Here is a 16,753-nt window from a genome sequence, read left to right on the forward strand (position 1 = left end):
CATCCCACCTCCCTGTACCCCCTTTTCCTAGTGCATCCCACCTCCCTGTACCCCATTTTCCTAGTGCATCCCACCTCCCTGCACCCCTTTCCCTAGTGCATCCCACCTCCCTGTACCCCATTTTCCTAGTGCATCCCACCTCCCTGTACCCCATTTTCCTAGTGCATCCCACCTCCCTGTACCCCATTTTCCTAGTGCATCCCACCTCCCTGCACCCCTTTCCCGGTGCTCCCCATATCCTGGCACCCTCTTTCCCCAGTGCTCCCCATCTCCTGGCACCCCTTTTCCTAGTGCATCCCATCTCCCTACACCCCTTTCCCAGTGCATCCCACCTCCATGCACCCCTTTTCCCGGTGCTCCCCATCTCCCTGCATCCCGTCCCTGCAGTTCCCCCTTAGGGGTCCCGGCCCCGCCCACCATCGGCCCCGCCCTCTCTTGGCCCCGCCCACCATGGCCCCGCCCCAGGCACCCCTGCCGAGGAGTTTCCCTGCCCTCGGGCCCGCTCGCAGCCCCGCCCAGCAGCCAATCACCTCTCTTGGTCGCCCACCCGCTCTGCGCCTATTGGCTGTGCGAACCCCGGCGCCGGGCGGAGGGACGCGGCGATTGGCCAGCGCTTCGGCTAGCCCCGCCCCGCCGCTCCCCGCGCTCCCGCCCCGCCCCGCCCCGCCCGGGCGGCAGCAGCACCGCTGCCGCCGCAGCGTGGGGCGGCTCCAGCGGCGCGATGGCGGCCACGGCGGGCAGAGCGCTGCCGCTCCTCCTCTGCGGCCGCCGCCCCGCCGCACTCACCGCCGCCGCCGGCCGCTTCCCGGCGCTGGGCCGGCGCCGCCAGCAGCAGCAGCGACACCGGACGGTGAGTGAGGCGCCAGCCGTGTGCCCTTCAGAAGGCGGGCGCGGTGCCGGCGGGCGGCGCGGGGGCCCCGGCTCCGCGGCTGCTCCGCGGCGGTTTCGCGGTGACTCCCGGCTGTGCCAGCTGCGCGTTTATTCTTAGCGCCGTCACCGTGTGAAACTTGAGCGGGGCGGCGGCAGCGCTGCTCTCCCGGCGGCGCCCCGGCAGCGGCAGCTCGCGGCCCGCCCGCCCCGCGCCGCTCCGGGAGCGGGCGGTGCTGCCGGCGCTGCCCGGCGCTCCGGGGCCGCGCTCCCGGGGCGGGGGTCGCGGCGCGGCGGGGCGCGGCCGCCAGGTGGCGCTGGGGGCGCGGGGGGCGCGGAGCCCCCGCCGGGAACGGCAGCGGGAGCGGCGGCACCGGCACCGGCCCGAGCGGGCAGCGCCGCTCCGCTCCGCTCCGCTCCCCCGGCTGTGCTGTCCCTGCCTTCCCGCCTCAAGGTCAGCCAAGGGAGAGGCGCTCGGGGTCTTCCCGAATCCCGGGGGAAGGGAGCGGGGCAAAGCTCTGCTCGCTCCCTTTTCCTTGGTAGCGGTGCACAGCTTCTCTGTGTCTCCGGGCGGAAAAAAACACTGTAAAGGCAGCAGGTTGCGCCTTGGAGCTCGAAAGATTTGCTAAAAATACCGGGAGGGTTTTTTCCCCTATTTTTTTTTCTTTTTAAACTAAGAGAACAGTTGTAACCGTGGGATACCCTTCTGGCTTTTTGCTACAATCTGTTTTATCGCTGCCTCTAGAAGCGCTTCCGCCGGCGCTGTGCACCTGTCGCTCCCTTGTTTTGCTCCGAGCGGAACTGCGCGGAGCCACCACAATTTGGGATTAACCAGGTGACGGAGCGGGCTGTGAGCTCCGCGGATCCATCGCTGCTGTTCCAGGAGTTGTTTGTGCCCGGTGTCTTCAGGGTGCCGCTGGTTCCCCTGCCGGTGTGTTTTGGCAGCGAGGGCATGCCGGAGGTTCCGCCGGTGTCGGGTGTCCCCATCCCGCATTCGCGATTCCACGTGCGATGTGTTGGCTGCAGGGTTAATCCCGGCACCTGCTCAGGTGTGGGATGGCCTTTCCAGCCTCCCTAATTAGTATTTGAGCTGTCTCCTTTAGCCGGCAAATAATTTGGATTTGTCTAAATTTAAATTGACCTTTGCGATTGATTTAGCGGGGACTCGGATTCGCGCTTGGTTTAACTCCTTGGGCTAAATGTGGCAGCAAATGTGTGAGAAAAATGTAAAAAAAAAACCATTAAAAACCCGTGAATCTCCCGTGTTTGCCCGTGATACTGAGCAGACGTGACTGAGGTAAAATCCAGAGATGTCTCCTTCAGGATCTTGAGGAAGGAGGAGGATTTTGCTCGTGTCCCGGAGACTGATGATTAGAAAGCCCTCCTGGCTTTAGTTGGGCTGTGCTGTTTGATTTTTGGCAGCCTGGCTGTGGTGTTGCAGTCATTAGTTTTTGGAGGTTTTTTTTCAGCAGGGAGGTTGTCAGTTTGGTTGAATCCCTGAGAAGCAAGAGATGGGATGCAGGGTCCTGGCAGGTCCTTTTGGCAGCATCTGTGATGTGCCTGTTTGTCCCCTCACAGTAGAGATGAGTTATCCTGTCACTCACACTGCACTTGAGAAACTGTGCACACCATGAGAGAGAGCAGCTGAGCCCTGGAAGAAATGATCTCCAAGGAGAAATTAAAGGAACTGAAGTTATTTCATGAGAAAGAGGAAATTGAAAGGAGGTATTGCTGCAAGGAGGAAGCAGAAAAACCAGACAAATCCATGTGGGGTGGGAGAAGTAATGGGCTCAGAGTGTGAGCAGAGGGATTTGGTTAGGTGCTGGCAATCTTTGCTGACAGTAAAAGCAGTGAAATGCTGAATTATTTCCTGGGAAGGCTGTTCAGTGTTTATCAGAGGTGGTTAGGACAGGTTAGGCTCACATCAATCAGTTGTGGCTGATGAAGAATTGATCCTGCTCTGTGATGGGACTGGGATGTACAAACTTCCTGACACCATAGATTAGGAAAGATGTAGGGAGACTTTGTATAATATGGGTGTAATTAATAGAGTGGTTACATCAGGTATGTCTGTGCAAAAGTGTTGGTTTGTGTGATGGTTTTTGGTACCATCAATTCTACTTGGATACTTCTCAGCATGGCTGGTTTCTCACAGAGGTGATAAATTAAATGGGCTTTTTTTGAAACAGGGTGGAAATGCTAAATGGTCTTATGGATGAGTTCTTTCCAAAGCAATATAAATAATGCTGGAAGAAGCTGCACCAGTAAACTAAATTACTGTGAGAGAGTGCTGTGAAACAACAAAAACCTCCTCCAGATGGGTGAAGTGCAAAGGAGGAGGTTTTGGTAACACCAAATGGGAGGGAGGGCAAGGAGGTGAACAAAGGGACAAAGAATGAAGCATTCACAGCTTGCTTGAGGGTTCTGAAACCTGAGGGAGTTGGGAAAGCTCAGTGGGCTCAGCATGGAGATGTCCCCACAGGAACAATCCTTTAGGGAGGAGACCACAAATCTTGGTGTTCTGTCCCTAACGGGATCACAAGGGGTGAGAGATCTGGGGAGGGGAGATGCAAAAAACCAGAATGAGAGGTTTGTTCATTGATCTGGGAGTAGGGGTTAAGCAAGAAGAAGGAGGTTTTTACTGATATTTGTGATTTTTCCCTCTGAGTGTGGTGGTGGTGTAGGGTAGGTGGAGCAAGTGGGGCTTGGGCATCCATAGCATTGAGAGAGTGTGGCAGAGCTGAATAAATGAACTTGGAGCAGAAATACCAGAGGCTGCATCTCCTTCCAGTCTCCCTGTTTGGGTGCATACACACACGAGGGTGGAGGAAGAACTCCAGATGCTGTGGAAGTTGAGGGTCAACTTCCCAAGGGCTGAGGTGTAGTGGGGCTGGAAAAGCTTCACAAGGAAGGAAGCTACAAATGGTTTTCAATGATGTGGAGGTAGACAAAATACTTTAATAAAACATTCTGCTTTCGTGTGTTGAATGCCTAATTCTCATTCTTTCTTCCTGCAGAGATTAGGGGCTCCTCTTGGCTGTGCTTCCTGGTGCCTGTAGCCAGTTGTGCTGGATAGGAATGTAATCAGCTGGTGCAAAATACCTGTAGAAAATCAAGGGCTTGGCATTCCTGTGCTAGTTCATCCTGTGGCAGCTCTGGGAAATCAGGAATAAGCCTAAGAAGGAAAAACTGAGGCCAGCTGAGCCACAGCCAGGTTTTGAGTAGGTATTGGACAACCTGCAGGTTTTTCTTTCTGCTCCAGATGAGGACCAGGGTTACCTGTGCTGATCCATCCTCCAAGCCAGGTAGGATTTTGGTGCAGGTGGCCCAGGTTTGAGGATGTAGTGGAGAGAATATCCTGCAAAGATCTTGCTCTGTTCCAAGGAGAGATGGGATAAGCCTCAAGAGGAGGATGCAGGGGACATCCTGCTGCAGCTGCTTTTTATTCAGCATAGGTACAATGTGTATTTAGTGTTTTTTGTGTTTTTTTTTTTTTTTTTTTTTCCTATGCAGCACTGACTTCCAGAGAAGCTGTAGCTCAGTAGTGTGGTCATAATTTCCTGCAGGACCACCTCAAACCCTCACTGTCACAAAAGCTGCAGTTTTTCCCCCTGTTGTTGCCCAGCTCTTGAAGCAAATTGTCAGATGAAGCTTGGCACTCCCAGAGCTCAGAGGCACAGAGTGGCTGCAGGGATGGTGAGATTTGGAAGACTGTGGGGTGTGTTTTTTGCTGAGGATGGAAGCTGGCAGACTCATTTAATTAACTGTACTGCTGTTTTCCTGACCTGGCACACTGCTGATTGTGGATTTTCCAAGGAATGATAAAAAAAATCTGTGCTTTTTTTTTTTTTTTTTGTTTGTTTGTTTTTTTGTTTTTTCCTTTTCATGAGCAAAAGCTTCAAAGGGGATGGCCAGCAAATATTTTTGGATGTATGAAAGTGGCTGAAATCAGAGAACACACTTTCAGGGCTCTCTCTATGTGAAAGAGGAGCACAATATGAGGACTAGATGTTGGTTTGGGTTTTTTGACAGTTATTTGATGATATTGCTGCTTTTTATTTATTGTTCAGCCCATGGGAATAATAGACTTTGAATCTAGGGTTTGTGATGGGAAAGGAAGTTACAGTCATGATCAAGTTGATGCTGTCACCAATATCAAAAATTCAGGGCAGTTCCTTTTCCACAAGGGGAATGTTTCTCAGCTGTGCTCAGAGAGGAAGGGTATAGCTCCAAGTCTTGGAAAGAGAAGAAGAAAAAAAGTTATTCTTTTTCTAAAGCTGTTTTAAGACTCATCTTAAAGAGGAAACTTTCTGTGAGGTTAGGCTCCACCCAGTCTGGAGGGTGAAACAACTTTTATGACTTAATTTCTGATTTGTGCTATGAGTCACCACTTTGCCATTCTATAAAATAGCATTGAGCTGAGTCAAATATGCAATTGAAATTATTCTTTTGATTGGAGGTCTGTGGAAATGTAGAAAATGTTTTAGATTTGGGTGGCTCTTTTTTTTTTTTTTTTTTTTTTTTTTTAATAATTATTCATTTATTGCAGTGTCAGTTGATGATCAGCTACTCTTCCCAAAATTTCATCTGCTGCTTTCTACTTCTGTGGCTTCTGGTAGGATGAGGAACTGTACTAGAAAAATTTGAGACCACCTGTGATATTGCTGGTGGGGATTTCATCACATTTTCACTTTCCCAGTGCAAACTACAGCAGTCAGGCTTTAAGGGCTATTTTGTCCTTGAGTATTTAATGCTGAAAACGGAACTACTTGGGCTTCTGCTATTAAAGATTCAGCAAAGGTTTTTCTCCCTGTTATTAAAGTCTCAATTGGTCATCAAAATGAGATGTCATTTTAATGAAGATGAAAATATGCAGCACTTGAGTGTGATGTGGAATTAGTTTCCAGCAGGACAAGCCTGTGGGGTATGGCTTTTGTCTCATCTAAAGCACAGAGCATGTCCACTATCTTTTTCTGCATTCTTGGCAGCTCTTATGGAATTAGGAAATGTAGAGCTCATTTCAGCAATTTGCTTTTGTTGGCTTCCCCAGGAGGAAAGAGCTGCCATGCAATGTGGAAACTCTCAATCTCTGACACTGCCTGGAATATTGGAATAATTAAAACTCAAATTTCACTCAGATAATGTAACTTGTGAAGGTTCTACAAGGGAGCAACCATAAAAACCAGCTCTGGGTGATTGTCAGTCTTGTCTTAAACCCTTTTCTTCTGCCCAAACTGACTCCTGATGATGCTGAGCTCTGCTGAAACCTGCAGAAGGATGTTTGCTGGCCAGGGTGCAGGTTGTGAGATGGAATCAGAGCAGGAAGGAAATTAGTTGTGACAGATTATTGTAAAAGGAAATAGTCACTCGTTCCACTTCAACCATTCTTTAAAAATACATCCTCATAATTTAGCCTCGTCATTTTTCTTAGATGTTTGGGCTTAAGTGAAAATGAGTTTTCTGCCTGGCAAAGCAACTCCAAAAATGACAATTTTAAGTACTACTCTGATAAATGAAGATATTAAGAGAAAATGAACTGCCCAACATAGCACAGAAGTGATGTGGGATTTTTTTTTTTTTTTTCAACTTGTGTGTTAAAAAGAAATATCTGGGGTCTGGATGATGGTTTTTCTATACAAATTTTCCTGCATGAATACTGTTCTGTCATTATTCATGCTTGCCTCTGAGAATAATTTGATATCCCATGTCATGCTCGTGTTTTCTGCTTCTGGACAAAACTCACACACCATGAATGTGCAGTGCAGCAGCAACCTTTTAATAGTCATTTAAATTAATTGGAAGCCTGTCCCAAACATCACACAGATTCCTGGCAGGGGGAACATGGGAGGGAAAGCTGGCAGCAGAAGTTATTTTCTCCCTGAAATAACAGCGAGCTGAAAAACTGCAGAGATTTCCCAGGGGGAGAGAAAAAAAAATGTGATTCCTTTTTTGGAATGAAAATGCCCTGAATTTATCATGTGACTTGGGAAATCCTCTTGGCTTCCTGCAGAGGGGGGGGAAAAGGGTGAGCTGAAAATTTGGTGGGGTGGTGGAGTTTGTGATGCTTGGGGGTGTCTGCAGCACAAAGGGCTCCCCTGGGAGCCTCCTGCTTGCTGCAGGGCTATTCCTGTTATCCAGGGACTTGTTCCTGAGGCAGTGACAGCAGAAATTCCATTGTCTAAATATTGAGTAGATGGGATAATTGCACTCATACAGTGTGGTTTCTCCTGAGTTTGGGGTGCTGTATTTAGGTGGAGAGCAGGATCCTTCCCTTGGATTTTTGGTGGGACCAGATCCAGTGTCTCTGTTAAGAGAGTTGTTTCATGAGCAGTGTATATTGCTAGTAATGAAACCAGCTCCAGATACTCCCTTCTGAATTAAGGGAACACATCAACATTTTTTTCCATTCTCAAGATGAGCTGTCCTTGTGTTTCATGATCTGCCTAGAAAATTTGTGAGTTTGGCTTTTGTTCAAGCTGTGGTGAGTGTCCTGCATCACCCAGGAGGACTGTTGTTGTTTTTGAACCTGGAAACCCCTTGGAAGAGGGGGGAAAACCACTGCAAATGCTGAGACATCCTTGCTTGGCTTTGGTGATGTGTCTGATTGCTAAGTTACAAGAAGCTGATGGTCCAAAACAGTGCTTTGCTCTGCAGCCAAAAAACCACAGATTTCTCTGACCACAAAGTCAAAGAGTGCTAAGATGAATTTTATTTTTAAGGAGAATTTTGTCCAAAGACCAAGACCATGACTCAGATTCACACATGTGAAAAACAGATCAGGGTTTTGAATCAGCCACTCACTCGTGTGTGTGTGGGAGTGACCATTTCCATATTTCCTTTTGGCATTTAGTGCTCAGGAGAGTAATTTTAAACAAATAGTTTCACAAAGTACCTCATTATGGAGCTAGATTGAGCAGGGCAGGATATGACACCACACTGATATGGTTTTTTGAGCTGGCAAGGAAGTCAGGATTTTGAGAAGAGCATTGATTCTATGCAGGCACTTGTGAATTGAATTGTTTTGTAAATTACATTTTTAACAGATGTTGGTTTTATTCATCTTTCCCCAAAAGTGAGTTGGTTTTGATGACTGTCCCTGCACACCATTCAGTTTTTTTTCCATTTGCAGTCAGTGGTACTCACATTAAAGGATGCCATCCCCTCTCCTACTGGTAACACACACAGCTCCAGCCTCTGGTGAAGCTGCTGCTTTCATGACCTACTTCTTCATGGGAGTAAAAAAACTGCTCCTGGTGGCTCAGAAGAGAGATTTGGGCTTTTTTGGAAACAATAATCAGACTCCAGTTTGATGCAGTTGTCCCCCTCTAGGCTGTTCTCTGCATTATCCCAGTTTCAGTGGAAAGGAGACCAGAGCACCTATGCCTGGAGCAATGTAGATTTTGGGATTTAAAGCTCTGTGTTCCTGAGGAATTTTGTTGTTGTGGTCAATCAGATGTAATGAATTTCTAGATTTGCCTTTTTATAGAGGGGTAGGTGTGTAACTCAACTCCTGTTTTTAGTTTTACTTCTATTTAGGATATTTGGCAGCACTCATAAAGCAGAATTGCTGTGATTAGCCTGGCATTTTATATAACAGAGTGCACCAGAGAGGGCTGTTCGTTCTTGGAATTACAATGTCAGAGCACCACAGTAGATTTCAGGGCAGTATTTATGTAATTTGTGTGGCAGGGGGATGACAGGAATACCTTCCCATGCCCTGTGCAGGGGTTTGATGGCACTGCAAGAGCTCTGCTTGCCTCCTCCTGGAGCTGAGGATGCTCCAGGCAGCATTCTGACTCATAAACACTTCCAAGCTTCCTTTCAGCCTTGGGAATGTGGGAATCTGTGGCCTGCAGGTGCATGCAGAGAGCTGAATTCCTGCCCTAGCCATGGAGACCCCACTGGCTGCCTGTCAAATCCATGTTTTCTCAATTTCCTTGGCTAAAAAATTAAGCCAGCCCTTACCTCCTTTCCACTGGACACCCCCCAAAACCCCCCTCTGACTGTTTTCTATTAATTTCTTTTATTGTGCTCCACCTCTCTTGCTCTGCCTCCTCCAAGCTTTTCTAAAGAAAACTAATTAAAAAAAGTAATAGTAAAGCTTTCAGCCTTCTATTGTCATGCTTTCCATTTTTATAATACCAACTAGCATCCCAAGTGTTGTTTATCAGGTTGGGCTAATTTAGTTCTCAAATGTATTTCCCTTTTTTGCTGTTTGTGAGCATGGGGTAGTTTAAAATGTGTATTATTTTGGCCATGGAAAAAGCATTCTCTGGAACACTTTAATGCATTTATTTAATAGCTGTAAATAACCAAGCTGCTAGAGAACAGCTTGGCTGACCACTGGCAATAATATGCATGAAACTTATTTAATCTAAGTGATTAAACTCGAGTTTTATGGGTTGTGTTTATAGCTGCAGCTCTGATTTCATCTCTGTGCTGCTTGAACCTTATTATTAATTTTCAGTCCTGGTGATCACTGACTTATGTGAGGCTTTTCCCATGGCCAGATTTACCTCAATCTGGTTTCTGAAGAAATAAAACAGTCAAAATAGAAGGAAATACTTACTTTTTGTTGCTGCTGTTACTATATTTTCTTCCTACTTGCTCAGGTGTTTTGCTGAGTTCCCCAACCTCTGCTCTTGGCAGTTTGAGATGCATGAAGAGCTTGTACATAAACATGAGAGAAATCCATGCAACTTCTTGGTAGGGAAATTTTGATTTATTGCAAATTACCTGAGTGCAGAACCCTTCCAGCTCTTGCTGTGAAAAATATCTGCTTATTTCCATGTAGGTCTGAAGAACATCACCCAAACTGAAAGGACATTGTGAGTGTGATAACTTCATGTTTTTGAAATCAGTTAATGAAGTTCAAGTTGTGTGATTTTTTCAAAGTCAGCTCAATAACTTGCTGATCCTTGTGAATAAATCCCACTGACTCCCTGGGAAGGTGGTTATTTCCCAAAATCAAGGGAAAGGACAATTGCAGGCAATCAAAAATAGTGGAGGTGGGAAGAAAATAGATTAAAAACAGGATGCAATGGAGCTGTTGTCATCTGCTCATATTCCACTTTGTCATTTATCACTATTGTTGTAATAAGAGCAGGAATTGGAAGGCACAGGAAAGCACTTGAGTGACTTCTCCTGTACTCCTGGTAGAAATTCTGGGAATTTTGGTGCTGTTCTTGCTCATCCCTTGGTCTTTCTAATGCTGTTGCTGCAAGGTTATTTTCCCCTCCTTGTTTAATAGCCTGCCCATAATGATAAACACAGTTTTTCCCCTGTTCCAAGGCTTTTATCTTGGAATAAGTTTGTTTTTTTTTCCCCCTCATCCTTGCTGTGAGAACACTACCAAGTTATTTTGGGGATATTAATTGCACTTTTTCACAAGAGACTAAAGGAGCACAGCCTTAATAAAAAGTTTTAACTTTTAACAGCTATAATTGCTGTTTGCAGCTTTAATTGTAATGTGGCTTTTCCAGGTAGATAACCTGATAAAAGAGCCAAGCTCTGAGCAGACACTTGCTTCATTTCTGCCCACATTTCTCTGACCAGCCATTAATTATCTTTCCCTCTCTGCAGTAATTAGTGTGGAGCTATGAAGCTCAGAGGTTGAACACAGTTTATTAACCCTTGTGTCCAGGAGAGAGGAGATGGGCATGTTTGCCTTCAGGATGGCCTCCTGTGAGAGTGTTTCCTTTATGGAAAAGCTTTTAAGTAATATTCAGGTAGGATTTAGAATAATAAAGTTGAATAAAACTTGTGCTACTTTGCTGCTGAAGCTGCTTGTTTCTTTTTTTTTTTTTTTTTTTTTTTTTTTAGGGCAAGATTAATTTTATGTGATGTGCTGATTTAGCACTCCATAACCTCCAGTGGTAAATAACTTTCTCCTCCTCTCCCTTTTCTTCCATCTTCCATTAAGTTTAATTTCTAATGCACAAACCCAAGCAGAATATGTAGAGGTGTAAAATGTTCATTTCATCCATCATGAGCCATTAATCCCCCTCTGCACAGTTTTCCATTTCTACAAATGAAATTTTTGATCAATAGTTAGCAAAAAATTGTAGGAGAATGCAAAAAATAAACAACCATGTTTTAGAGCATAATTGGTTGAATCATCTCCTTCAGACCTTTGATAATTTTTGAACTGAATTATTGTTTCCACTCTTAATTCCTGCACTCCCACTGAGGGATTTTGGGGGAACCTCAGACTTGTGGGGGCAGTTTTCACTCAGAATAGGCTGCAGCTGATTTTTTTAGAAGATAACTGATTTCCAGACAAGCATCTTCTCTTTACTGTGCTTGTGTTAAGATTATCCTAGTTTAGAAAAATAATCTGGGATTACTAGCAGTGAGACACTAATCTGGCAGAGTGCAGGTTTAAATGGATACTGCTGACAAATCCCAGGCAGTGAACTGAGCAGAGCTTCAGCATCAAAATATTTCTGACTTTCTTGTAGTTTTCTAAATTCAGAGTTGCTTTACATTTTGCTGATTATTTCACAGTTGAGACAGTGGAAAATGACTTGTAGTTTTTGAGTTTTATGAATTTTTTTTGCCCTCTGTTGGTTTCCTTGAATGTGTTTTTTGGCAGAGAGCTGCTTTGCCAGGCATCCATCACAAAACTGAAAACACTGGACCAGACACAAACTCACCAATTTTATGGTTGCAGTTGTAGGATGCTGTGATTTATATCTGTTTGCTGTGGGAATAGTTAATGTTTGGGTTGGAGGGTGGCAAGAACCGGTGTTTTCATTTCTCTCTGTCCATAAAGGAATGCAGAAGGAGCAGCTGGTTGTTCTCCAGGAGGAATCAGCATGGATTGGGAAGCAGGAGCTGCAGGGTGGAGACTGTAGCTGCCACTGGCAGAAGCCTCAGAGGAAGGAATTTTTGCAGTTCTGTGCAAGCAGATGACTTATCTTTATGAATCCTTCCTTGTCTGGATGCAGAAGAGCTTTTCAGGGAAGGCTGTGGGAATTCTCTCAGTTTTTTTGTGAGTAAATATTTAGTTTCTAAGCATCACTGCCCTTTGAGTGGTGATTGTGAGCCCTTTCCAGAGAAAAGGGCTTTTGGCCTCTGACATTAAACTTGCTGTTTGTTCCCATTTGGGAACTCTCTTTGGGATTGCAGAGTAGTTGCTGAGGCTTAGCTGGTGAGCATCCCTGACTCTGGGATGCTGCAAACAGATGGACACTGGGCTGGTTGGGAACTGGGTGTCTTAATGCAGCTTGTGTGGCTTTCTGGGATATAATTAGGAATGCATTCTGGTTTAATGCCACTGAATGGCAAAAAAAATGTAATTAGTGATACATTGACTCTGTATAGATACATAACACTTCTATGCAACTATGTTTTCAGAGCAGTTATCCTTCCACTGATAATACCAGCCATAAAAATTCCATTTCTGCAGCACAGCAATAAAAAAAAATGACCTATTCCAAAGTTCTGTTGCATTCCTGAGCTCTGGGAAGTGTCTCTGTGGTGTCCAATCTGCTCTTGGGGCTGTGCTTTGGAGCAGCAGGGTCAGAGCTCCATTTGTATATGAGGGAGTGATGCTGGTGGTGCTGCAGAAAAGGAGGCAATTGGTGTCTTTCCCAGCACCTCTAAGGAGGGGAGTTTGTCTCTCTTCATATTGTGTGCCTCTTCTACCACTGCAGTATTTAACTGGGTATTTCTCTGTGTGCTGTCTAGAAAACATTCATTTACCGAGTTTTGATGTTTTAAGGCCAAAATTCACAGATGTTAGGATACAGACTAAACCAATTAACAGCTTTGCTGATATATCACAGAATCCCAGAATGGTCTGGGTTGGACTGGACCTTAAATCCCATCCAGTTCATCCCCATTTATGGGCAGGATCCCACTATCCCAGGTTGCTCCCAGCCCCATCCAGACTGACCCTGGGCACTTCCAGGGATGCAGGGGCAGCATCAGCTTCTCTAATCACCCTCCCAGGGAACAATTCCTTCCCAATATCCCATCTCAATCTGTGTCAGTTTAAAACCATTCCCCCTTGTCCTCTTACTCCATGCAGTTGTAGAAAGTCACTCTCCCTCTGTTTTAAAACCCCCTTTTAAGGCACTGGAAAGAATTCCAAGTTTCCCTGGAGCTTTTTCTTCTCCAGGCTGAACAACCCCAGCTCTCCCAGCCTGTATCAAGAGATTTGGTTTTAAAAATAATTACCAAGGGGGATTTTTGTGTCCCCTCAGCAGCTTTGCTCAGTGCCCAGGTCACAACCAGCTGGGCAGTGATGACAGTCCCACCCTGGTGGCTTTGAAGGGATGGTTCCCACCTGGAACAGCTGGGTGTAAAAAGGCTGGGAGAGGATCCCTCTCTGTCCTGGTGCTGCCTGAGTTCTCTGTTTTCCTCAGTCTGGTGAGTGATACCTCTCATTTCTGCCTGGAGAGTTTTGAGGTTCTGCTGGAATTGGCCTTCCAAGTTATTTTATATGTTGTGTTATAATTATCTTAATTTTTTTTAAGCCTTCTCATCTTCACATGTTGGGTCAGAGCTTGGGGTGTGTGTTATAAGCAGTCAGCAACTGGAGGAAATAATCTTTTTGTAGACAGAGAATGCACCACTTAGCACCAGGATAAACCTGGGGGAATTGAGGTTTTTGCCTTAAAAACCTTGTTTTCTTCTCCATCTTTTCCCCACACCTCAAAGGGAGTACCTAACAAAGCTGAAAACCATGTCAGGGATGTTTTTGGTGCCTCTTATCCTTATTTATACTTTAATAGTAACTCCATGAAAAATTGGGAAGCCTTACAACCAGCTTAGTGTCTTGGCTATATGTGTGCTTAGATCAGAATGAGCCTTTTGTATTTGTAGGACAAGGAACAAAGAAATGCTTTAAGTATGCAAGTGGTTGGATAAAGTAAATAAAGGTGAAGGCACACAAATATTTGTCTGCTGCTTGGATTGTGTGTGATAGGGCACTGGATAGGGTGATTAAAAATTCCTCCTTTTTGTATACAAAGTGAGTTTTGCTCTTGGTTTTCAAGCTGACAGAGAGGTCAATATTAAAATTCTGCTGTCACCTTTTCAAGGAACTCATGTGGGCAGGATTATCTGGTTTTTCCTAGAGACAGAAGTCTAAACAATTGTCACTTTTTGCATAAGGCTTTCTTAAAAATGTCAAGTTGTGTTTCTCATGACAAAATTCAAGTCTACTAAACCTGAAATTATGTGTATCCTGTTTTTTCCATGCCAGTCTGTGTGGGGCCTTAAAGTATTTACCAACCAGGAGTCCTCTCTGAGTTTGTCTTACACTGAATTTAATTTTGTATAGAGAGAGTTAATGAATTTACATATAGATTTAATCACCTGAGCAAGAGAGATTCCCTCTTCAAAATGGGCTCATGGAAGAGTTTTCCTTTTCCTCCTTTTGCCAGCAGAGTGTGGAAGCTGTGCCTGAGCACGGGACACAGATCCTGGATGATTTTGGTGGCAGTGTGACCATGTGAGAGTTAGGGGGAATGAAAACTCAGATGGAATTCAAAGTTTAAAAGGCATTGGGATAAATCCTAGTACCACTGGGTGGTATTTGTGGTTTGAAAAGTTACCCCTGGGCACCTTATTAGCTGAAATAGCATCCAGTTAGGGATTTTAACTAATGTTCTGATGGGCAAAGAAATGATTAACTATCACACCTGGTGGGTTAAAAGTCCTGTTCAGGGCTGGGTGGTGGAAATTTGGTTGTCAGTATATTGGTGACTGAGTTACACCCTTGTGGGTTTTTACACTGGGAACTTCTAGATTGAAGAATTAGATCATTTGAAGGAAGTTGAGATACTGTGATTTATCTTATCATGGCACAGTCAGTGTTCTGGCTGGAAGGAGATCAGATTTTGCAGGTTTTCCTTATGACTATTAATCAGCAGTAAGCCTGAGCAGTTGTTGGGAATGACTGGGTGGTTTTTTTATTGGAGGGAGTCTTTGCAGCTTGGCAGCTTCACCTTTTTGGAGCATGGCTGGATTCAGGTTGCTTATGGCCTTATAAATTTTTATTTGTCTTGCAGTGCCTGAGTTTTGGGGCTGGATGCTTCTAGTCCCAGGTCATTGCATTTTGGGGTTGGGCAGTCCTGTTCTTCTCACACTTTAAACTCCTGCCTGGCTAATGAAGTTCTTCACTACTTCCCTCCCACCCCTGCCATGGTATTTGTGCTCTGCTGGCATCTTTTTGTTCCTCTCTATCTTAATCTTCACTATTTTGTCTACCAGCATGAAAATAAAAACCTGGAAATCTTGGGTAGTAAAGATTTCAGAGGTGTTGAATATCATAATTGATTCATATTTCAGTGTCTGTCCATGGCAAGGAACTTCTGGGGCACTTTACACAACATGTAAAAGGGAAAAAGAAAATACCTGTCCTGAAAATTCCATCAAAGGTGTGAGCTGAGAATGTGGTTGGAGAAGAACTTGAAAAATCACACCTAAATCTGAGAGTTTTGACTACACTGGATGTATAAATAATACGAAATAATTTGGGAGAAAATAGATGAGATTTGTTCAAAAAGCAGCATTAATCTGCATTTGTTTAAGGTTAGCAATGACTGATACATTTCTGAGTAGTAATAGAAAAGGCAGTATGAATTATTATGGCTGAGATGGGAGTTTATAGGTTTTTCATTATCTGCTGATAAGGGAAATTGTTGTGGCATTTCTGAATGAGGTCAATATGGAGACCAGTTCATTTCATCATAGGCCTCTGGTTTTTTTTTTTGCATGAGGGATTTCAAGTGTACAGGAAAATTCTTAAGTCTAATAATTCATGTTCATTATGGAATTTTTTTTTAGAGCTCTGTCTTGCTGGGGAACTGGCTGGATATTTGCCCAAATGAAAACTTTTATTTAAATTTAGATTCAGGGGAATTATCATTATAATTGAGTGCCTTGGATGGCTGGTAGGCTTCTGAACACTGAAAGAAGCTGATGGTCTGCCCCTCTGAAGGACTATCAAAACACCACATTTCTTTTTCAATTCAGCCAACCCAGTGGGAGAAATTGGGAGTTTTTCCTTCTGGGAGTGTTTGCTGGGCAGAAAAACATCTTGGGTTACAACACCCTGGGTTTTTATTCACCTTCCTGATGTTTGACCTGGTAGATGATGATAGTGTGCAATTTTTTTTCAATGAAAGATAGTGTAATGGGAAATAAATTCAGCTTTTTTAGTTTAGGACTGACTCCTCCTTTCCTCCCTCTGCCTTTAGCCCAGTTGCTTTCTCAGTGCTGAGAGTGTTTTGTTGGAATATCTCACACGTCAGCCAGAGCCAGTTTGGCAAGATGTGCATTCTTGGGGTGGATTTGTCTTTCCTCTTTTGAAGATATTCAGTTTACTGAAGGCTGAGCAGGTGGTAATGGGGGAGTTTTTATAGCTCCATCTCTTCTGCTGGAGGCTATAAACAGCAGGAGCAGGAGGACTGCAGGAGGGTGGATTTACATTCATGGCAAATATTGGATGAGTATTTGTCTGCTGTTTGTAGAACCTCTGAGTACTATGACAATTAATCCTACCTGCACCCTCCTGAGCTGCTGGGACATCCCTGACTTGCTTTTCCAGGGAGTGTAATGATGTTTTTTTGATAGGTTGGGCCTGTATTTATGTGCATTTTGGATAACTGGGAGTCTCTTGCTCTCTGTGCTGTTGTGGCTGAGCAGAAAACCATTTGTGCATCCACTTCAGCCTGTGGAAACTCAGAGAACCTTCAGTGTGATCCTCTGACCTCTGTTCTTCTCTAAACAGCTCAAGTGTTGGGGTGGAATTCATGAAGAAACCTTTCTTGTCTGTTCCTGTCTCAGGCTGCAAGAAATACTCTCAAATATCTGATGGACTTAAAGCTTTTGCCTTGTCTAAGGTGGATTTATTCCTAGATTTCTGGGCTGC

General features: G+C 44.8%; 1 protein-coding gene across 2 annotated transcripts in view; it reads left to right on the top strand.

Annotated features, from left to right (window-relative positions):
- Positions 1-656: 656 nt before the first annotated feature.
- Positions 657-16,753, top strand: part of MCU (mitochondrial calcium uniporter) — a 74,042-nt gene continuing 57,945 nt past the window's right edge. For both annotated transcript variants that reach the window (XM_056495611.1, XM_056495609.1), the window contains exon 1: positions 657-850. In XM_056495611.1, coding sequence (XP_056351586.1) covers positions 722-850 — 129 coding nt within the window. In that variant the 5' untranslated portion in view covers positions 657-721. The remainder of the gene's footprint in view (positions 851-16,753) is intronic.

The sequence above is a fragment of the Oenanthe melanoleuca genome, chromosome 6 (genome assembly GCF_029582105.1).
Source record: "Oenanthe melanoleuca isolate GR-GAL-2019-014 chromosome 6, OMel1.0, whole genome shotgun sequence".
In the NCBI taxonomy this organism is placed as follows: Eukaryota; Metazoa; Chordata; class Aves; order Passeriformes; family Muscicapidae; genus Oenanthe; species Oenanthe melanoleuca.